The 24,747-nt window shown below is 35.1% G+C and overlaps 1 protein-coding gene across 1 annotated transcript; it reads right to left on the minus strand.

Moving 5' to 3' along the window:
* Positions 1-9,362: 9,362 nt before the first annotated feature.
* Positions 9,363-22,899, minus strand: LOC119066558 (toll-like receptor 6). The gene is made up of 2 exons (XM_037169105.1): positions 19,870-22,899; positions 9,363-11,519 (listed from the first exon to the last, which is right to left on the minus strand). The coding sequence occupies exons 1-2, from the start codon at positions 22,066-22,068 to the stop codon at positions 9,399-9,401; spliced, it is 4,320 nt and encodes a 1,439-aa protein (XP_037025000.1). The 5' UTR covers positions 22,069-22,899; the 3' UTR covers positions 9,363-9,398.
* Between the last annotated feature and the right edge of the window lie 1,848 nt (positions 22,900-24,747).

Below are 24,747 nucleotides of genomic sequence, written 5' to 3' on the forward strand. Positions count from 1 at the left end.
TAGGAAGGGTAACATCTGAGATTTTTATCAGATTTTTTGGACCCCTATTTAAGGGTGAAAAAATTCAGAGAAAAATTCAATGATCAATTAGGGTTTGTTCCACCATTTTGAAAAATCTGAAAAAATTATGTTAAATACATGTCCATAAGACCAATCAATGGTCAAAATACCGAGTTAGTTCTGTACCTCCAACGTACGAAAAAAAATGGCCGAATTTTTATCTGAATTTTTTCACCCTTAAATAGGGGTCCAAAAAATCTGATAAAAATCTCAGATGTTACCCTTCATACAGACATTTTTTGAGAATTTTTACAGATTTTTACGTCAACACACTAGATAGAAATAAATGAAAAACAAAATTCACATTTTCGTCAATAACTCCACTATAACTCCATTATGGAGTTTGATACTACACTAAAAGTAGTTCTAGGCCAAGACCTTTCGAATGATGTATCACAAGCTTTAGTTCGTTTGGGGGCACTTTTTACATGCTAACCCTGCTATGCCCTTTGAAAAAAATAGAACTCTGGGGAAATTTTGTAAGCTTTGGAGAAATTTCTGATAACTTTAGAGATTTTTTAGAAAGTTTGTGGAATTTTCGGAAGCTTTGGAAATTTTTGGGAACCTTGGGCAATTAATTCCCCAATCTTAGGACATAGATTCCAGTAACTATTTACACAACAAGCGGATATTAAACAATAAATTTACCTCGATAAGATTAACTTGTTAAACAACCTAGCTACTAATTCGCATGGTATGTAGTTTGTAACAAAACAAAATGTGTAGGAAGATGACAAACAAATTGAATTAATTACTGTCGCACTGGTCTGCCCACGATGGCTATATAAGTATATGAAAACAACGCAAAGCTCCTCTATGTTTCATTTCGAGTCATATATTATAAACACAGCAGTGAAATTGTCGTCCTTTTTCCTTTGCACTCTAATTGAAGAATTTTTAATTTATTTTGGACGCATATTACAGCAGACAAAATCCTTGGATTTTTTATTGTCTTGATGTTAATCCAATTTATATTAGCTGTTGGAGTGCACAATCCTATATAGCGAGCAAATTTAATGCTGCTGTTTTATATATTTTCCTTTTCCCTTTCTTCCCTTCCGTTTCTTTCTTTTTTATATCGAAAGTGAAATTCTTCGAAAACGTTTTATTCGCGATGTACGGACATAATCTCAACATTGGAAAAGTAATTATCATTTCTTAACAATTTCTAGTGGAATTAATGGCTTTTGCGGCAACAACAGACAAATGGGAGGACAAATGAATAAATTGTACTTTGGTATCTATTTGGATTTGTGCGAAAAATAATTTCATCAATTTTCGGATATTAGCCGTACATTTTGATCCTCTTTTAAGTAGCACTTGGTTTGTGCTCAATATTTTATAATTCTTTGAAGAATATTTACTTAGAGAATACTTTTCAGAAACTTTTCGAGACGGCAAACGTCTCCTTCAGTTAAAAGTACTGATAATGTTTGGTACAAAATCTTTTACTTCATTTGTTCGGACATTTATTTAGCTGTAAGAGAACACATTATCTCGACGTTAACGCTAGTATTTGCTGGTAGCTGTCGATAATAGCTGTATCGACTCCGAAAACACTTACCTTCACGAATTAACTCTGTTACCCTCTTTTGTTCATCGCATAGTGCTTTTCAGAACAGCATTACATAAATTAGGAATGAAATTAACAGGTACACGCACTAAAGCAGAAGCTTTTGCCGAAACAGCTAAAGCCGAACATCTCCAGCGGCCAACAAAGACAATACCTTTGCATTGAAAACAACTCAAAAACAAACTACACACAGTGGATACATACTTACGTTGAGGTCATCTATATGCGCACGTAACACGTATGACTGTAGTAAACTCGTTGATTAGAATGCGTTTTGATTTTCTATTATAAAAGTAGAGGGTGTTTGTTGATGAGCTTGTGAAGTTTGGCACAAGCTTCTGGTGTAGTGAGTGTAGATTAGCAAAAATGAAAAAAACTGGAGTTCGTATGTAAGGGTAAGGCGGTGAAAATGTACCCTAACGCTCGCAATAATTGCTCGATCGGCCAATTCAACTTTACTTGAAAAATGTATTACTTGATGTCTAACATTAAAGGCTTTGTAGAATAGTACAACTGAACTGAACATGAGGAAATCTTCCATGAAACATTTTAGAATCGAGAATTCAAGACATTCTTTAACCTGTCACAGACGGCAAGCATAGTAAAGGTTTACTATCTGATCTATTACTTCATTTGATCGAAGATTTTCCTAGATTGATTTCAGAAATCTTTTACTTCATTTGTTTTGGCTTTTGCTATATAAGACCTATTGAGCTTGTCGTTTATTATTACTGTCGTTGTCGATAACAGATGACAGGTTAAATCGACAATTCAGAGTGAAAAGCCTTGATGACACATTTCAATCATTTGGCCAAAAATGTGCCATCATGGCATTACGCTGGAAAGCTGCTTGAAAACATGTCCTAGCCAAAAATAAGTCACTCTTTAAAACAATTTTCCCATTCGCACTACGATGAGCGTCAGGGCAGTAATATTTGTCGGTTAACTTGGCTGATGGTACTTGGAAATCGAACAAATTTAATCTTCTTTCGACTGTAAGCCCAGACATCGTATAAGGTCTAATATTTGTTGACAAAAACAACCTGTTTCTGTGTATGAGTAGTGAATTCTAACGTGCTGTACATGTCGCTGTGTATAATCTCGATGCATTTCTCTTTACACACGATGTTGATACCTACCTCAATTTATACAATAACGACATGACTAAAAATGTTGACTCTTCGGCTCGATACATACCGTTCAAAATGGTTAAAACCACAAAGTAACTGTTGTTGGTATAAATAAATAAATTTAATTTGGAACGTTCTCATTATTTACAAAATAAATATTACAAATATTTACAAATAAATTCAAATTGGAATATTTTAAAGCAAATACAGATGGATTCGCCAGAATTCTCTTCAACGGAATGCATCTGATATAAACAAACAATTTTTTATTTTTATTTTTTTTTAAATATTATTTTCCTGTTAAATACAATTCATATATCCAATCCCATCAGTTACACAGTTTAATTAGTTTATATAATAAATATACCATGATAATTAGGAGAAGCTTCATCAACAATATTTCCATAATTTTGGTTTTTCATTTTGTTTGTTGTCTCTTATGTTACGTTTTGTTTTAAATTTATTTAAAATCTAATTTTAGTTTCTTTTAGGTTTTCTTTCACTTTTTTTTTGTTATTTACAAAATTCTCATTTTTATAATGAATGTTCTGAAGCCAACAAAATGTATGATGGAACAATATTTTTCACTTAAATCTTACATAACAAATTAATAGAAAAATTTCCTTTCTTCTTTACAATATTTTCTCATGTTTTCTTCTCAGTCTAAAAATCTCTGGCTATTTTACAGAACTCCTCTTATTATATTGAGAAATAATAATAATCATTAATAACTACCCACTGTCCAATGAAATTATGTAGCTTGAACACAAATGCTGTGCAATCCAATAAAGGTACAATTGTGAAAATGTGGAATCTAAATTTTAAAATCCAATTCATTCCACATGAAAATCAACACCAAAGTACAATTTCTGATGATAATTTGACGATCATTTAGCACGTTATTCTAATGATTTAGCTACGTTTATATGTGGAAACTCGTCGTACCAAGTTATTGTAAAACTATGGTTTCTCTTGAGCGGAATGAATTGATTTGAAATCGCATTACTTCAATGGAATAATTCCAAATTTCTGTCGTCATATAATTAAAACTTCCAACGTTTTCAATCACATATATATTCTAATTCTATTCATTTCACATGTAATTTCGACGTTACAATACGTATGTCTGAATGAATTGGATCGACATCGTCTACGAAACTAGAAACGATATAATTCCTTCGCTGTACAATTCTCAAATTAATAAATAAAATATTCGATGAGTTGAATAATCAGCAGACAATAAATAGGTCAACAGATTCGAAATTTAATTAAATTTGTCACTGAAAATAATTCCCTGTCAATTTATTTTTCCATAAAGATGGTTAGTGGTAAAAATATATATATTTATGTCGCTCGTTGACAAATATAATATATTTTACACGAAATTCTACTGCATTGAAACATCAATGAATTAAATATTTGCTTTCAGAGTTGAAGCGAAGAGGAACATATACTCACAAAAAAAAAATGAATTTCCAAAAAGAAAAAAAAACGAATTGATTGTATGCTGAAACTTTTTGATTTGGAATAACATACCGAACGACTTGTTTACTTCGCATGTATACCTGGGCTATTCATTCCGGATACAAAAGGACTTCATGGTTCATAGAACATTGATTGTAGATTTACGTTTTTAATGTTGCGTAGGACATCAATCAGGGATCAGAACCGATACGTGAAAAAATTTCACTGAAATTTTATCGGAAAGAATGTATCGAACCATTTTTCAAGCGGATGGCTATGATTTGATATCTGTTATCGACAACAAACATAAACGACGAGCTCTGACTTTCGTAAATACAGAAAAATTCATGTTAAAAAAAATGAAGTACTAGATTTCGTATTTGACAATTGTTGGATTAAAAGAAGTAATAGATGTCTAAGTAAAAAAATGTTAGCCCAGCTGTTAGAAGTAACAACGCATTCGAAGGACTAAGGACAGATTTCGTTCCAAGCATTGTACTTTCTTCCCATTTAGATACTTGAGTTAGCGCATAACAAAACGCACGGAAGAAAGTGTTTGTGCGAAAGTGTCCGCTATTGGCGTCGACCAATCTCATTCAATATGCACTTGTATACCCTCTGAAAAGCACTCATGTGCGCCGAATAAAAATAATTTAAAAAAATTTCAATTCATTTTTTCCGCTTCAAAATCATTGGATGTATCGATGGACATTAAATATTTTTTTAACACAAAAAGTAATCATTTTTCACTTTCGGATGTACCGAAAGAGATTTGAGTCGACGGTGTGTGTGTGCAGCAAACAGGCAACAATATTTTTTAATAATTTAAATATTTATTTTATTCTCGTTTTTTCTCTGTTGTTAAATTTTTTTTTTAAATATAAGCATGTAGAACAATATATAATTCAAATTTGCAAGTATTTAATCAATGTGTTTATATTTTGTGCTTATTTTTTTATTACGATATAGCAATTTGTAATCTGTTTATTTATTGTAGATGAAGTTGAATTTATTATTTGATCAGTGAATTGGATGACACGATTTTCATGTTCGGTTTTTTTTTACGTCGATAATTTTTTTTTATAATATTTTTTGGCAGTGTTGCTATTTTTGTACATGGGGTTTTTTTGTGTAGGAAAAAAAATGTTTAAATTAAATAATTATATTTGGATTGTGACCGTAAATCACATAAAATTAATTAAAAATCATGTCAGATAAATATGTCAATATTATTATCTCAAAAATAATTGAAAATTGAAACGGAAAATTAGCAATGTTGTGGAAATTCATTTTTCAATTCTTTTTTTAGTTTCTGGCTTCGTTAAATGGATTATTTTCGGTTTTCTGTGAATTTTTTTTATTTTTATTTTTACTTTCGAAAACTTTTCAATCCATCGTTTTTTCTATCACCGGCTCTTGTATAATACATTTTTAAGCTATCCACAAAGCCCATAACTATATCTTAATATATTAGATTATAGAAACTTTTCTTTATAGTTTTTGAACAATTTCTTCTTGAATTGGTTTGACTGATAAGTGTATCGGATTAAAGTTTAAGGCAACATAAAAAAAAGTTCAAAGTTCACCCTTCCATTTCAATATATAAAACCAAACAGTAAATTTGGTCCCCGATTTTATACTTCGCTTTTTTTCTGTATTTCGTCGTGTTCTCTTCTTTTTTTTTGTTATGGAATTTCGCATGGATTTTACGTGTTTTTTTCTTCTTTCTTTTGCTTTTGGTTATTGTAGTCCTTGAACCTTTTCTTATACCTTTTATGGGATTTATTTATGCATTAACAATAAACTTCCACCGCTCATTTTCGTTTCGTTTTTTTTTTTACTTTGCGAATATTTCGCCTTTTTCGTTTTTAGCTGTACCTGAACTCATGCTTTTGATTTTAAATACAAAATTTCTTTAGCATATTGTACGAAATTGAAAATAAAATCCAATATTTATTGATCAGCTGGTTGGGTGGATGGTTTTTTTTACTTTCTTATTCTTTTCTTTAAATATTTTTTCGTCTTCTCAATTTTTTTTCCTTTATTTTTGTGAAAAATTAATTAACGCAATAAATCAGTTTAGCGAAACTTTTGAATTATATCAACGAAACAAAGTGGAATTTTTTTTTTAATTCAATTTGACGTCAAGATTCAATAAGTTAATTTCTGTTTTTTATATTTTTATTTTCTCTATTTACATCAAGCTCTTCATCGATAAATAGTTTCTGTGTAGGTTTAGCATTTTTAGTCGTTTTGTCATCGAAATGGGTTGTAGTATTTTCGGTTTCTTTTATTGTCGAAATAGAAATTTTATCGGGAACGAGATCGAATGGAACACGTTGGAAAGGGCTGATAATTAAAAAAAAATATTTCCTTTCCATTGAATGCACATTAAACTGCACGATAAAATGACGTTACTGTGCATTTGAATTTATCCCGAACGGTTGGTAAATTAATTAGAAACAAGGCATCAGAACAGTCGGAGCGTTTGCTGCGACTTAGCCCCGTACAACCCGTAATCCTATTTCATCCGCAACCATAATACGTCCGTAGCCCTAATAAGCTCGGAACCCTAATACGTCTACAACCCTCTAATGCGTCTGTTACCAAAATGCAAGTCAAGTTGGGCATTGTCAAATTTACTGAAAGTGTTCATTTTTAAAATTGCGCATAGCGCAATTACGAAAGCCCGTACGAAGTACCTTTCAAATAAAACCAACAATTTACGACATTATTTTAGAAACCCAAAATTTTTTGCCAACTTTCCGTTGGGTATTCAATTATCTCTCAAATGAAACAAAAACTAGCAAAATCGGATGAGATTTACTCGATTTATGTGCAAAAAACACTTAGGGCCGAGTAACGACCTTTGAGCCCTCCCAACAAGCCCACGTTGCATCTTACCCAAAAACAATGTTTAGCAACTTTGTTCTACTCGTCAATACCTTTCATTTGATATATCACAAGGAGCTATTGCGTGCGTATTTCGGTAGATATCGTCGAAAGACTGAAAAACACCTATAGGGCCCTAGCTCTGGAGGGGCCGACCCTACCATGCCCATTTTCGAACTTGACCTTACTTTTGTCGATACCAATCGGGGAAAAAAAGAATTTTGAAAAAAGGTTGTGATTTACTCAAGCTAGAGGGGTCACGGACGGACGGACGGACGGACGGACGGACGGATGGACGGACGGACGGACGGACATTTTTTTTATTGCGGATTCGTCATCTATGAACATAACCAAATGCTTTGACCTTACTGTCTGCTTCCAATTCGACGTGTTACAAACGGCATATTAATCTTATAAGCCCCCAGTACTTCGTACGGGGCTAAAAATCCAATTCATTTGGGGAATGGTTTTCAGAGAATTAGTCTAATTGATGAGCGACATATCCTTAATTAGGATAATTTCTATTATTTACTGATATGATGATACAGGTAACGTAATTGTCTTCCCTAGACTCGTTAAACATATCAAATGACAAATCAGAGGAATATCATGACGAAGTAATTAGGTAATTATGAGCTGTGAGCAATATTAGAACTCTGATTTCTCTGACTATTATTGGAAATTCCGGTTACCGGTTCTCCAAGCAGTAGGGAATCTAGATTGAAATTTAGTGAGCTCAGCCCAGAAAAGTCATCAGTTAGGTATTCAATTGAGTTGTCCAACTAAAAATAAAAATCAATTACTCCAGGTTGAGCTTCATTGTTTCCAGGGTGAGTTCACCTCACCTGCGCTCCGTAGTAGCTACGACCCTGTCTTCCAGTTTAATATGTTCCTAGATTATCCCTAATCTTGAAACTAAAATGACAATTTCGAACGTGGGTGGACGGACAGTGTTGGTTTTCGTATTTGAGATACCTTTAATAGGAAACAAAAGTTTTCCTCACAATCCAGTGACCGACTTGTACGGGGTATACATCACATACCAAACTAAATTCCAACTCAATTTATCATTCCCTGCACATCGCCTTGCTTTCGTAAGGCTTCTGGATTCGATGTTTGGTTCTTAATTACGTTCGGATTTAGCTGTACCTTCCCGTACGGATTTTACTATTCGACTTGTGATCGATTTTACATTTTCCAGAAACCCTGGAAAGTTATTTTGCAACAAAATTTCCTCCCCGAAAAGACTAACAAATTTTACGTCGAGAACACCGTCGCAGACACACATAAAATGCTAAATGCAAATTGTGAAAGTTGATTTTGCCTCAACCGAAAATATGAGAGACACCGATAAAGTTTTACAAAGTTAACTTTTCCAACCAGATTCTCCCAGTTTGCAAAACATTAAATTAATGGGTAAAGCATCAAGTCATAAAGCATCTGAACATATTTGCTTTGAAAATTAATTTACTTGAAAATTTTTTGAAACTGCACAAAGGCACCCGATTTTAATTATATTTACGTTAAAGCGAACGATTATTATCTACATGAATGGGTTGTGATGAAACTTCATGGTTTGACCGTCGAAACTGATCGCCAGCGCCGATGTCAACATTTTCTTTTTGATTTTTCACTTCAATGGATCTATTGAAATTGTGATATAGACCCAATAAACTAATTTATTTAACGTATACTACATGCCTGAAACATGAACAGTTTCATAAATTGTGTATTTACTGAGCGTCATAGACCTGAAACGTCATTCTTCTTCTTCTTAAAATGGCGAAAATCACAACCCATTGATAACAAACAACCTCAGATTGCAATCGTATACACGGTAAGTACTACACGGAGCAACCGACATCAGTTTATACACTATACAGAGAAAGAGAGATTGTTTCAGCTGCAGAATGGATATTTTAATTAAATTACCAACTCTCTGATTCATCGTAACGGAATATCATCATTATACACCGTAAGTTAAGTACATAATGTATACTCAGATACGTCAGTCTTTCGTACCTATACAGTAATATGACTGATGCTGAAAGGCATATTTCATTCGTCTAGTCATTCGTTGTCAAGAAACCAGATATACTACAACCACTTTCACATCTCTATCTCTCTATTCATATATACAGCTACAATATAGCCGAGTCCCTTTTTTCTTTATCCCGGGACGACGGGTTACAAGGTGTATGTTGTGTATATAATTTCATATTCTCATTAAAATTTATGGATTTTCAGTAAGTATTAACTAACCTGTTATCGAGTAATTGTTACGACCACATCGCTTGTGGCATTCGATCGGTACTCGGATTGGTGTAATTCAGTTCACACTTAGCGTTGCATTCGTCGTCACCACACTCTGAATTACTGCAATTACATTGTCCATTATCGAAATTGTACACTTTACTGCTGGGCTGCAGTGTTGCAGTGCCACCACCACTTCGGCCACCAACACCACCTCCGACACCTCCACCACATTGGCTACCTAAATTTATTCTACCTAAACTATCACTGCCACTACAATGATTTTCACAATCATCCGTACACTGGACGACACTGGTATCCGAATTGGACAGGCAATACTTTTTCGTTTCTTTGCATTCGAATGTTTCACTCATTTTCTCACAGCTAATGTTGAAGTTCTGAAATGATCCTTTCAGGCAATTTATCGGCACCGCATACTCGTGATGACGGTCCAATGTCTTTGACATCGGCAACGGTATGGTGTTATTGTGCAGCCGCTGTTCGTGCGACACACTAAATTTACAACTGACCGAATCACCGAATTTATCACAATTCCGGCCCACACAATCGTTTATCGTCGCGTAATTATTGCAATCGAAATTGCGATTGCAATTCATCCGTCTGGCCGTGTTGTACTGTTGACTCGTCGAGTAGATATTTATCGCCGATCGTTTGGCAATTGTATGATTTCGTCTTATGTGCGGCAGTGCAATACGTAATTTTTGCCAAAATTTCTTGTCGTTGTATTCGATGCACGTGTTCGTTCGCAGATATAATCTCATGTCGGCATCAATATCACGTTGCGGTAAATCTCCATACAAAATGAAAATTAATTTCCGACGACGTTTCAGAAATTCATGGATGGCACTTTTGAATTCAAAGCGAGACCATTCGTTGTACAAAAAATTGCGGGACAATACCAGCACGACACGCTTTGAACTTTCCACCGCATCGATTATCGTATCAGCTACGTATGCATTGATATTGAAGTCTCTGTAGTGCAGACACAACCGATAGCCAACATCATTTTCCAGCGTATTTGCCAATATTTGATTAACAAAATGTTCGTCTTGCAAACTGTATGATATATAGGCGTCGTACAGCCGGTCTTTGTCAAATTCGTCGATGAAATTGTTCGATTTGTAGCATATTGTGGCCAGACACTGGGTGTGTGCCCAATTTTTCAATTCGTGACGATAGCAAAACAGTCCCAATATTAAACTGAAAAATCCAACAAAGATACAAGTGGCCACCAGCAACAGTGGCAATAAACTTTCAATATCTTGAGTGTGCACTATAGTCGATATGCCGTCCTTGAGCGTGCATTTAGCACCAATTTTGTCCTTCAGAATACTTGTTAGATTGTTGTACGAACAGGAGATTTGATTCGAGTCGATGATTTTGTCGGCATTCGATTGCAAGTAATTACGCAATCGGCTCAAGTAATTACACTCGCATGTCCACGGATTGCCAGCCAGACCGATTTCCACCAAATACGGATTCAACGCCAATTGCCACACTTCGAAGACGGCCAGTTTATTGTTATCCAGTCGCAGCACCTCCAACTTTCTCAGCCCCATAAATGTTCGATTGTCGATGAATGAAATTCGATTATTTTGCAAGTGGATTTCACGTAGATTTTCGAGAAATTCAAATTCATGTCCAAGGAATCGTAAAATTTTGTTATTTTCCAAATGCAAATAAGTCAATTTCTTCAGTCCATAAAACGTTGTGTTGTAGATGATCTGAATGTTTGAGTGGTTTGCATATAAAATCCGTAAATTTTTCCTGCCGATAAAACTGTGTCCGCTCAGTTCACCCAAATTGTTGCCATCAATGTACAATTCCGTTGTGTCCATCGGTATATTCGTTGGCATTTCACCATATCCGGCAGCTGAACATTCAACCACATTGGTCGACCAGGACTGGTCGTGGAAGCATGTACAATTGTTGGGACACGTCATTTCACAGTCACAGGCATCAAAGTCACAACAATGGCATAGTGCAAAGCAATGTGTTTTGTAGGCACATAAAAAGTGTACGGGTTCAGCATCGATGAGCGAAATGAATGCCCGATCACGGTTGTATAACAGTTTGCAATAAATGGTCTCCAAGTCGACGATACGGGGGTATTGTTTGTTTGTGACCTGGAAAATAAATGGAGAAAGGTAATTTTAGTTCCGATGTTGTTCTGTTTGGGGGTGTTGGTTTGTCTGGTTTGAGATTTTTTTTACGTTCACTCGAAGGCTTCAAGTTTTTGATGTAAATTTGTGGTACGAACTCTACTGCCGATCGAAAGGTTTACATACGGACACGGAGTCGATTCTAAAATGTCAATTTAGCATATTCAGAAGAGGAAACGAAGGCAGTCGAATCCCACCCCTTGGAGATGTAAAGGGACTTAGCGCTTCTTAAACACATTTTGTTTTACAAGAAGACGGGGAAAAGGGGGTCGCGATTTGTAGATGTTCCGTTAATAAAATAAAAACTTCTTCTCTGGTCGTTCTGCTGAAAATATTCTTGTTGAGCCTCTTGTTCTACGTAACTTTTTTTTATTTGTTTATGGTTCAATCGGGTCGCTCTGACTATCCAAAGACAATCCTCCCAATAAAAGGTCCTCCCATATTTTTTATCGCCTCTGCGGTTAATCTACCGATGCTTTATGGTAGGTGATTGGAAAATTTTCAGAGTTTATTTAAGAACTTCTTTGTTCGTGGTAAGATGGAAAAGGGTTTTTCTCGTTCCGTTTTTTTTATGGCCAAGGCAATAAAAACGCCTGTCATTTATTGTGTGAATAAACATTTTCTAATCGGATTTTGATGGAAAATAAACCTGACTTTTATGTACTTTGTCGATGTTCGATTCAGAATTGATGGATAAAACAGATGTTGAACAACTTTTTAACTTGTGTAGTAAAAACAAGTTCGAACTTGAGGTAAAATGTTCGACAATAAGTAGTTAGCAAACAACAAACACCATTCACCAGCAGCACAGCCACTTGCGCCATTTATATACTAATCCAGAAATGTTTCTAATTAAGTAGACTCTTTACAGAAATTATAAATTCGTCCAGTCATGCTGCTCTTAATAAGCCACCATCACTCTTCCAAGCATTATACACCCGCATGCATTGCATTTTGCTTTGAAAGGAGAGTGGAAAAAAATTCATTGAAAAATAAAGTAAATGTGAAAATGTTCGTCATAAAACTTTGTCTGTGCATACACACCAGTTTGTTCGTTTGCCTGGTCGTGGATGGGAGTGTATGTACAAATATAATTTACTCTGTCAAAAGGAAAGGAGAACAAAAAAAAAATTGTGTTACAACTGAAAATGTTGTACTTTGATGTCTGTTTATTAAAAACGAATTATGAGATTTCACATACTCGATTACAAAGTTTACAGCGATGACGGCGAGAGAAAAAGGACTTTGAAATGAAGTTATTTGATCTGGAATTTCGATATTTTAGTTAAATGAAAGGGATAGGGGTCAAAGTGATACGAAAGTGACAATTAAGATAAAAATCTGTAAGCATCAAGGGAAGAATATAAACTATGTTTGGCTTGGTACATGTACAATTCCCCGAGATACAATCATAATGACAATTTTACTCAATGAAATTTTAACTACTCAATTTAACGATTCTTTGTTTGTGTCGTTTGGTTTTATGAAAACATTTAAAATGAAAATTCTGCTATTTGAATTGAATTGTCTTTCCAAACAATCCAGCAATTTCATTTCCAACAGTTTAACCTTTCATAGACGGCAAACATTTGATCAATATAATTATCGAGTCTACTACTTCTTTTGGTTCATGAAATTTCAAAATCTTTTACTTCATTTGTTTTATCATACATTTTGTTATTTAAGATCACATTAGCCAAGCTCATCGTTTATTCTTGACGACGTCGATAACAGATGACCATGACATGATTCAAGGTTTGAAGCCTCAATTTTATGGTGACAAATGATCTTAGACTTTTTCATGCGATTGTGGTACATGTGTTGTACCGACGGAAAATTTTTTACTGAATCAAGTTGTTTACTAACTGCATTCATATCACGTCAATGACAGTATCCACCATTTCGTAGCTTCTGATGAGCGACACCTGATACACAACTTACTGAACTAACTGTCTGGCACATTACGATGAAATCTTAATTTCCTTACTAATCAAAGAAGCTAATTTCGTTAGCATGGTAACGGTAAACGTGCTCGGAGTTGTAGCTTCAGGTTGAGAGCCGAACCTAATATAATTGCACAGCACATTTCATTACACATTTATCATTATTGCAATCCGGGGTGACACATCTTTTCCTTTTTCGTTCGCTTTGCGAAACGAGGTACTCGAAAATTATTTCATTAAATCCCCTCGTTCATCTTCAAGAATTCCACCTCGAGGCAATTAGTTTTCATGAGATCTGATATCTTGTTTTAAAGTCAAGAAACATGAAACGCAAGAAAATTATTTTTATTTTTTCCCATCATCATTATTGCGCACAGACAGATAAATTTACCAGATAGAAATGAAAAGAAAATCATATTTCAATACCCATCTTCAACAAAAGATAAAAGGAGCAAGTTATCCCATATAACATGCCAACATACAATAAATGCCATATTGGAATTTCTATAAGATGAACAAGAAGAAGCGGGATATAAACAGGGTAAAGAGAGAGTTATATGTTGGATTGAAGAGGTGTATATACGTAAATGCTGAATGTTCCATAGTGCTATATTGGCAATCGAAACGAATATCAAGTTATAGGTAAAATATAGTAATTTTTATGTAAGGTACATGCTGTGTTCATAAAGAAAATGTCTGTGTTATATATGTAGAGAGAAAAAAGAGATATTTAAAGGACTTATAGAATTGAATGGAAAATGAATGATTCGCGGAAAGCGGTAAATTTAACGGATTTGAAGTCATTGTCATGAATTTTGATTTTTTTTATATTCGTTTTATGTTGTGTGCTCGTGGAAGAAAGGAGTGTTATTGTAGCAGCGAGCAGAGTAGAACAACTTATTTTCCGTTATGCTGAAAGCTTTGAGGTAAAACGTCTCGGCATGTTAAGAAAAGAAGAAAAAAGGTTAAGTGTCTGTGTCTATGCATAACATGAGATAGGGTGAGTCGAAAATTGGCTATGAGGATGTCAACAAAAATGCCTTTATCGGAGACACACAACTGTGGGTAAAAAAATATTGAATTTATAGTATATTACTTCCGAGGTTCCAAGTTGTGTATTTGATAAGTGGGGTGTTAAAGCCCGACCCGAAGGGGAGGGCTGTATTCCCCACTTGTCAAATACACAACTTGGAACCTCGTAAGTACAATGCTTTACGTGATTAGGCAATGTAAATGAAAATGAAACATGCCGTAACACGTAAAAATATTTTATTTACTTTTGATGAGAACAAGTGTAAAATCGTAGTTAGTGAACTGACCTACGATTTTTCACTTGTTCTGGTCAAGTAAATAAAATCTGTTCGAGACTACTCTGTATTAAGCTAATGAAGGTAATTAATGACAACATTTAGCTTTTCTCCCCTTTGCTTATAACTTCCATTCCATAGTTCCAATTATAGATTATTGGTACGTTCACAAATATGAAGGGAATGACACCGAGGGGATGCTTAAGGTGCAGGAATTCGTCCCATCCCAAATGATCTCCTTATCCTTATCATCTGTTATCGACAAAACGACGTCAAAAAATAAGCAATGTGCTGTGGGCAAGTTGTCTTTTAAATAGTAAAATATTTCTCAAAACTGAAGTACTAGATTTTGCGAAAATAATAATTTGAACGAATGAAGTAACAGATTTAATTATCACATCGTTATACGTTTACCATTTGTAAGAGATTAATTCAAAATCTTTCGGAAACGTGACAACGATTGTCAAAATGAGCACACTTACAAAGCTCCGGAAGCTATAGAACTTTCGAATTATCTGTAGTTATATGAACCCTCGAAGTTGAAAGTAAGAACTTAGTATCTTGCAGCAGTGGATTGTATTATTTGCTTCATTTCTGTATGCGACTTGCTATGAATGGCCTGATCTTAAGCTGATTAAATGTTAAATCACACATTGATATTCTCTTCGAGGTAATAACTAACCCATTAATCCCTCGCATTGCTATGGAAAAGAGAAAAAGAAATCCCCTTCCGGGGTACAATGCGAACTCATTGCCAATTTTAATTCGCTAAGCTGTACGACTTCTTTTCTTCTTCTTTTATTTTTTTTTTGTCTTGAAACCTGACAAAATAAGCTCAATAATTTTGGCTAATGAAAACCAATATCCCGTTCAATTTTAATTTAATGTAAATTATAAGAATCTCTCACTGTTTAAGTGGATCAAAGTGTTATCGAGAAATGAGCAACGAAATGAAATGAAGCGAAATTGACGAAAAAAGAAAAGAAATCCAATTTTGATACTTCGATAAAATGTCATTAAGCAGCAGCATGCCATTGATAAGAGAAGAAGAAAAAAATCATAGCCGTGGAGGTGGTGTGCAGAGTTTTTTTTTTCCTTTCAAATCATAAAGCTGCTGTAACGTTGTAAAATGTTGTATTTTCGGATTAGAGTTTTTTCTTCTTCTTTTGCTCTGTTACATTTACGTATTCGCTCAGTACCATATACACCGTCACTCACTTTTCCAGCTAAACAGAAAAACGTGATTATTTTGCAAAAAATGTAAAATTCAATTTGTGTAATGCATATATTCATTCAAACGAACTTATCTTTATGATTTCTGACATGAAAATAACGAAACGACGAAAGTAAAAAAAAAAAAGAAAAACTTGGGAAAAATAAAGAAAACGAATAGAAAAGTAAATTGAATAACGACAAGAGTTTTTACAATTTATAAGCTCCCCGACTCACCTCCGACTACAGTCAATACAATTGCTCAGTTCAATAAATAATATCATCTCAAACATAAATGGCATTAATGTGTAACGAGAGCATATAACCAAGTGCAAAAATGTTTGACGATGAGAGCGCGCGTGTAAACAAAGCTGTGTGCTAGACTGTTAATAAATTGAAATTAAATAAAAGATAAAAAGAACATCCTCAAATTTACACATATATTGGGTTTCGATATATGGAGTGTTTCCCATGTTATACAAAAACATGATGATGATTTTCTGTGTAGGTACCTCTATATATGGTACGATGTACAATTCATTAATAAATTGAATGAATATTGGTAACAGCCCAGAGAGAGAGGGAAATTTTTGTTGAATCTTCATTAAATTTAATGAATGAATGTTTCTGAATATTATTGTTATTGCGTAATAAATTCACTTTTTGGAAATTTATTTATATTTTTAAAAAACATTTAATGAATCGATTCGAGGTATCGGGATGGAGCGCTACTCGTTTTCATACAGTGTATTATGCCAGCCCATAATAATACGAAATTAACAGCCCCTACAAAACCTTTACCATTTTTCAATTAAAATTAACCGAATTTACCAATCATTTCAAGTATTTTTCGGACTCTGTATGCTGTTGCTGTCCGTGCTTGTTCCATAATTTTAAAATACAAAAATGAATTGTTTTGCCGGAGCATTTAATTTGTAATATGAAATGCTGTTTCGGAATAATTGGAAAGTTATTTTAATTTTCCGAACAACAGCAGCAAAAAATATATATCTGTTGTTGAAGTAATGGTGTCGTCAAGTGGTTGTTTGCTTTTTTTCGGTCTCGATATTGTGCTCAATTCGTTGTAATAATTATGGGTTTTTTTAGCACATTTTGATTTTTACCATCAATTTGTGTTAGGTGTTCTAAGAAGATGGATCATTTGACGAAGAATACTTGTACTAAGTACTGGTCGTATCTGTTGAATTAATCATTCGCATTCAGGACTTTTTATTTTATTTCGATAAATTATGATTTTATAAGACAAAAGTACTTCTACGGCATGGGTAAATATTGTTTTAATTTTTTTATAAATCAAATTGAAACTACATATTCAAAGTATTCGCGCTAATATTCACTTACTGCATAGCAAATGGTACCAACCAAAAAAAATAAAAATTTCATAAATTCCATACATTTCAGTAGACAGCAAACTGACAAGGTGCTGACAAGGTGCGATTTCGCAGTCAGTGCAAAAATGAATTAATTTTAATTTTATTTTTATAAAACTAATTTGAACGCGTAGATTTTTTTTAAACTTAAATTTTGAATGAACATAGTGTCTTTGATCATTTAAAAATAAAAAACTTTTTGATGCGAATGATCAAATTGATCAAATTAAATGGATACTTTTCAGCCAATAGAAAGAAGAAGGGATCCAAATGTTTAGACCCGTACGAAGTACTGGGGTCTTATAGGTTTACGCATACGTTTGTAACACGTCGAATTGGACTCCCTGAGTAAGGGGAAACCTATTGTGGTTGTCTAGAGATGCCAAATCCGCGAAAAAAAATGTCCGTCTGTCTGTCCGTCTGACCGTCTGTCTGTCTGCAAAAGTTTATGGAAATCGGATGTCCGACTCGTGAGTTAGACCCCTTGGTGTGGAACAGGCACAGGGCGGCAAGCAGTTTTTGCTTGTAGGTCGGCCACATTTGAACATATTTCGTCTGTTTTAGCTTTATTAGATAGGTATTGACCGTACCAATCAGGAAAAAAAAAGTTTATGAAATTATGTTCACCGGAGCGTGAGCTAGGTCTCTTGGAGTGAGCTCTTATCTGGCTACTCGGCCGTACAGTGAACGTGGAGTATTTTGTCAATATCTCGAGTAAATTTTGACCGAATTTCATGAATTTTTTTTTTTTGTTTGAAAGGTATTAACAAATGTAAAGCGTCGGTACTATTTTCGGTTTCCTAACAAAATGGCTGCCGGCGGCCATATTGGATTTTATTAAAATAGAAATATCTTGGGAAAAATGGTACTTAGAGAGTTTCTGTTAACATGGAAATAATGTGTTAAGTGTGAGGGGTTTCAGGGATTCCATATATGGACATCTATATACACCTATATACAGCTATATTGAGCTATATACAGGCATATAGAGCTATATAATAGCATATTCCTCTGTGAAATGTTTATTTACAGTGAAATATAGGTAAATATAGCGGTATATAGCTGTTTAAATAGGAATTTATGAAATTTGACTTCGTACGGGGCTGTCTATATTGCCTCCGGCAATTTATTTGTATATGATAACAAGGCAAAGAGTGGATAATGTAAGTGATTTAAAAGGAAGAATAGTTTTTCAGCAGAGAAGAAAATGAAGTAAGAGAAATGAAGAGTTTCACATTAAAGGCTTTTGATACGAATAGGTGTTTCGTACGGGTCGGCGTTAGCTATGTTTTTATCTTAGAAGTGGAATTACGAATCCTTTGTAATAAACAATCTCAATTATTTAATGAGACATCCCCGCAGTCTCCATTTTCTTGCAGGTTTACATTTTTGTCAAGGATGGGACCAAAGTTTTTGAACTTTAAGGAACCGAAGAATGAACACAAATAGAATAATAGCGAATACTGGGTACTACGATACCTGTATAATGTCTCCCCGTATTTTAATCGATTTTCGTGAATTTTGTTTCGTTTGAAGAATGACTTCGAGAAGTGTATCAACAGCGACTTCTCGGAAAAAATGTTTCGATTTTCTGATTTTAGTTCGGAGAAGATGGTTGGTATAATAGAGTATTGGTTCCAGAGGCAAAGTTTCATAATGGAATGAAAGTCTTGATTTCAACGAAATTTAGAATCTGTTCTTCAGGCGAATTTTCGTAAATAAACTTCAGGCAATCTCCACTGAAAGGACTTCACAGCCATAAGAATTTATAATTTAGTTTGCTAATTAGTCTTTTACAGGGAATTTGCAACGACTTTGTGTATCGCACAAAGCACATCAGTAAAGTTAACGACAGCATAGCTATACTATAGCCCGTTTGGTTTTTTATATTTTCTGACTCTTTTCGACTCCAAGCACCCAATGCAAATTTTCCGAGTGCCTTCCTTTAAATCAATTAAAACAGTGAAATATTCACCACATTTCGTTATAGCGTAATAATAGACTGAGAAGCCAGTTATTACTCGGAGAACTAAAGTCTGTGCCATTTTTTATCTTTCCATATCTTCACCGAATGAAATTAACCTACTTTGCAAATTGTTGAAAGAAAGCGGTGAATAACACCCCTTTCTCGGAACGACCCAAAGAAAACCTCGTAAAATTCCAAAATCTTTCGAATTAAAGCAACGATAATGGCAATAGGAAGTAGTGAATAATCAAACAAGCACCGCAAGAAAAAAATGAACCTCTTCGCCATGCACAATAATATATAATTAAGAGGTCCGCCTGAACATGTATATATGTACGTTACACACAGAAGTCAGTCCGTACACTTCATGCATAATGATATGCCATGCCAAGAATATATTATCCCTTGACTCACACCCACCGATTAACATTCCTCCACATAACACCCAAAAATTTCCCGAAAACTAAACTAAAACACACAAAGCGTTCCACTCACCTGATTAATTTTCTGCAGCCAATCAATATTACAGTCGCATACAAAAGGATTACCACCAATGTAAAAGTCGGGCAACGGGCGATTTTCCGGCACAGGTAATAAACGTAATGCCTTCACATCCAAACTGGTTATTTGATTAGCATACAAATCAACTCGAGTTAAATTCGTTTTGTGCATAAATGTGTGCGGCTCAACTAATTTTATCAAATTATCGTTGAGAAACAACAGCTCTATGCTGTTCGGTATGGTCGTCGGACCGATTTTTCGCAATCGATTAAAACTAGCGTCAATCGTTTGCAGCTTGAGTTGATTATCCAGACCGTATTGATTGGAGAGTTCGACGAGTTCGTTTTTATGTAAATCGAGCCATTGTAGGACGGGCGGTATTGCTGAATAATCGAAATGTTCGAGACGATTATCGGATATGTTGAGCCATAACAGATTCGGCATTTGTGCAAAAAGTCCATTTATTTCCGTAATTAAATTACCGTCCAACCGAATCGCCTGAATATTCGTAGCCGTTTCGAACGTCCCCGGTTCCACATAATAAATTCGATTTCTGGCTAAATTTAGTATTTGCAAACTCGGCAAATCCTTGAATGTATTCTTCGTTATGTTTTCCAATTGGTTGCCAATGAGCCGCAAACCGTACAAATTGGACATGCCACGAAAACTTTGTTCGGTTACGTTTGTTATTTGATTTTCACCCAAATCAACGGTACGTAATAGTCTCATATCCTTTAATGCCAACGGTACCGTGGTCAGTACGTTTCCGTTTAAATTCAAATCTTGCAATGAACTACAATTGCGAAATGCTTCCGGATGGACACCGGTTAGTTGGTTGTTGTCCAGCGATAACAATGACAATACGAACAGTCCATTCAATGAGTATGCATCCAAGTATTTAACACGATTGTACGATAGCAGTAATGTATGCAAATTATTCATTGGGGAAAATGTATCCGCTGCGATGGTCTCCAGTTCATTGTGTCGCAGATTCAAGATTTGCAATTGATAAAGATCCGAAAATATTTGCGGTTCTAATTTGGTGATTTTGTTGTTGGACAGATTCAGCAACACCAACCGGATCAGTCCGGAGAATGTGTTCTTGTCGATCCAAGCGGATGAGATTTTATTGACACCCAGATCGAGTGCCTGCAATTGATCCAAATTCGAAAATAGATGCGGCGACAGGACGCTAATCGAATTGTTACGCAAATAAATTTCCTGGATCGATTGGGCCGGATCCCGGAACAGTTTCGATGGCAACGCAACAATTTTATTCGAACTCAAATCGATTATTTGCAGGTTCTTCAAGCCACCCAGCGCATTATCGTCTATCATCGTTATTTCATTGTCATGAATTTTTAGATGCTTCAACCGTTTTAATATTCCGAATCCATACGCTGGCAATAAAACGAAATGGTTATGCGATACATCCAACAATTCCAAGTCCAACGATGTCGACGATAGCACCGTAACGACTGTTCCGTTGTCGGTTTTAATTTTCTCTCGGAATCCCAGATCGTTGATGTCTTGCAGCCGATTCGAGCTGATGTTGAAGAAGGTCAAACTGGTCAGGGTGTTGAATAAATTCTCCGACAACGACCAGATATTGTTCAAGCTCAGATCCAAACGTTCCAAATTCTTGTTGTTGCTGAACGTATCGGCCTCAATATCCAAACTTAATGCCGGCCAATTGGTATTGTGTGTCCGGATCGTTAAATTTCGCAATTCATTCAAACCGTAAATGGCATCCTGGGACAACTTTCCGATTTTACAAAATTCTAACGACAAATCCTTCAGCCGTACCAAATGTACAAAACTTTTCGGTTCTAACGAACTTTTTGCCATTATCGTATCATTGCAGCATATTGATAGCGTTATGGTATGCTCAGCTGGTATAACACTAAAGTTTGTTGTATCGTATTCACTGTTAATGGTTCGTAAATTACATGCCAGTGAGACATCATGAATTTCGTTTATTAAAAAGCGACAATCATCTGGTGCATCGTATTTCAATGTTTGGTCCATATTGTTGGTGCTGAGTTTCCTAATCACCTCTTGTTGACGATTGTTGGCATTGTTATTATTGGTGGTGGCTGTGGTGGCACAAATCGTTCGATGATGACACAACAGCATCACCAGTAGGTTCACCAGTGTTATACTGTGGATCGAATATTTCCTATACGACAACATGTTTGGATAAAAACTTCTTTTTTTTCGCTTCTTTCTGTGGTTTGCGTATATATTTTTTTGCTGCTCCGCTCGTCTATATGTATGACCGTATAGATGATGACGATGGTGGTTGTGTTAAAATATGGGCAGATGAGAAAAGGGAAGATGAAATTTTACTTTATATTCGGTGGCAGTAAATTTCTCTTCTTTCCAAAGCAAGGGAAAAAAATGTGTGCGAAATTTTCCGACTTTTTTTTGTTGTTGTTGTTGTTTCTTCGTTGGATCATTAATCGAAATCCATCACGTAATATTTTGCTCAATTCACAAGATTTGATTTTCTTCTCTGTTTCACACACATACTGTACGAACGATTCTTGATTAACATTTTGTTTGATTTGGGACGAAAATATTCTTTCTTTTCATACAACTCGCGAACACGAATCTCTCTGGCTCTCATAGAAACCACTGCACATTCATTTTTGGTAAATAATCCTCGGGAAAAGTTAACGGAACAACCAGTTACATTCTATTTTTATCCAATTACATATCCGGATTGTGTATCCAATTATTCCGATTAATTAAAAAAACAATTTTTTTTCCTCTCGTCGAAAAACAAACAACACGCTACCGTTAACCGCACACACAACTTTTGTCTTGTTTCACTCAGAGTTTTCTTTTTTTTCGTCTTCGTTTCTTCTGGTAAATGAAATGAATGGATAGTCGGGAAAAAAATAAGAGTTCAACCGAAAAATTATTGTTTCTCAACCACACACGATTCAACAATAAACAGAGAACTATTCTATGATTTTCATGGTTAAAACGACGTTCAGTTCTGTTACATTCTTAATTCACGGGCGTTTCAACGTTGACTAGCTCGATTTTGACTAGCATCTCCCTATATACCACGTACATTCCCACTCTGCGCATATCATAACATTTACGTTCGGATGGGACACGCACACCATGCAACGCCAACGAAAATTTCCCTTTTTTCCCTCAACATTTCGTCCTTTTTTCCCCATGCAAAACCGTGTACGTACACTGTATGAGATTGTTCATATACACTCATGCAATCAACCAGTTTACCGAGTCGGACCGATATGATATGGTGGAACTTGGAACCGACAATGTCCGATCGAAATTTTAGGGTAGTTAATCAATACATACACATCGAACACCCTGTTTAATGCTAAATAGAATAGAAGAATGAAGAAGGAAAAAATGTATTCTCAACATGTGTACACAGTGTTCGACTCTGTGCATACATGAATGTCTTAACAGTCGTATAATATGTATGGATAGACATTGTGTGTGTGAGAGATGGTTATAATTTCCTATATCCTTTTTACTTGATATTTCATAATCATATTTTGCTAGTTGCTGGTGTATAGTATAAGAAGGAAAAAAAGAAGTGGAAGAAGCAGAAGTACGAAAAAAACGCCAAAACAAATACCATTCTCGGCAATATAGCACAGTGGAACCGAACAAAAAACGGCACTTTATTATTTTCATATAATTTTTCGTTTTATTCAAATAAATGGCACCCGAATTGAGACCGAAATTATTATCGGGCAATTAGGGAGACCCTCTAGTGCGTCCGCTAAGGCTGGGAAATACACTAGGATCGTGCAAATTGAGGTAAAAATGATTTTATGATTTTATTATGATCTGTATGGAATGCTGATTCCAAAATCATCAGGGACAACTCCGGCAGCTCACTCGTTCCGCCTGGAGTAACGGCCGCTATTACGGCCCTATTGCCCAGTCTGGTACTGGTACACTGGTACATTCTTTCTGAGGATTCATGAAATCAAAATTATACCTAAGTCACTCTCTTTTAAGGGCACTGTGCCGCCCTGAATTGATCACTCAACCACTTTTTTATCTTTTTCCTTACAGACTAATCCACTTCCTTCAAAACAATACAAAACTGCGCATTTTTGAACAGAAATTGCGTCTTCCGCAAGGTTTTGGATAGTAAAATAAATTGAATGCGCTACAGGGTGGTTCAAAGTTCGCCGAGATATTTCGGTTTTTTCGTATTCTGGATACCTAAACATTTTTCCAAAATAAAAAAAATGTGCAGGATTTACTTATTTTACCATTACACGTCATTTAAAAACGTAAAAGCGTAAAGTATAGGATTTTGAATTGTCTACAAACTTCCCGAAGAAAGTTTTCGGGATTTTTTAGTATTTCGATGGGATTTCAAGGTTTTAAGCAGATAAAAATGAACCTCCAACTTCCGCCATTTTTTTCAGCCATTTTGGATTTTTTTTGTCAACAAAAAAAATTATTCTAAAGTTTTTTGAACATTTAAGAATATTTTACAGCTTATTCCACATCGATATCTGCTTGGAAATGGGCATGAAAATTCAGTGAGGCTAAAGTGACATAACGGCCGCTCCAGGCGGAACGAGTGAGCTGCCGGAGTTGCCCCTGATGATTTTGGAATAAGCATTCCATACAAATCATAACAAAATCATAAAATCAATTTTACCTCAAATTGCACAATCTTTTGCCTTAGCGGACACGCTACTCAATTAAAATATGCGACAGAAAATGTTTGGTAGGATTCAGATTCAGAATTATACGAAACGATCCTTCTGATCTGCTAGTTCATCTGTTATCGACAAAGATGACGAAAATAAGCTATGAACTCTGGCTAATACGGCCATATATAGTAAAATTTATGATAAA

The sequence above is a fragment of the Bradysia coprophila genome, chromosome IV (assembly GCF_014529535.1).
Source record: "Bradysia coprophila strain Holo2 chromosome IV, BU_Bcop_v1, whole genome shotgun sequence".
NCBI classification, from domain to species: domain Eukaryota; kingdom Metazoa; phylum Arthropoda; class Insecta; order Diptera; family Sciaridae; genus Bradysia; species Bradysia coprophila.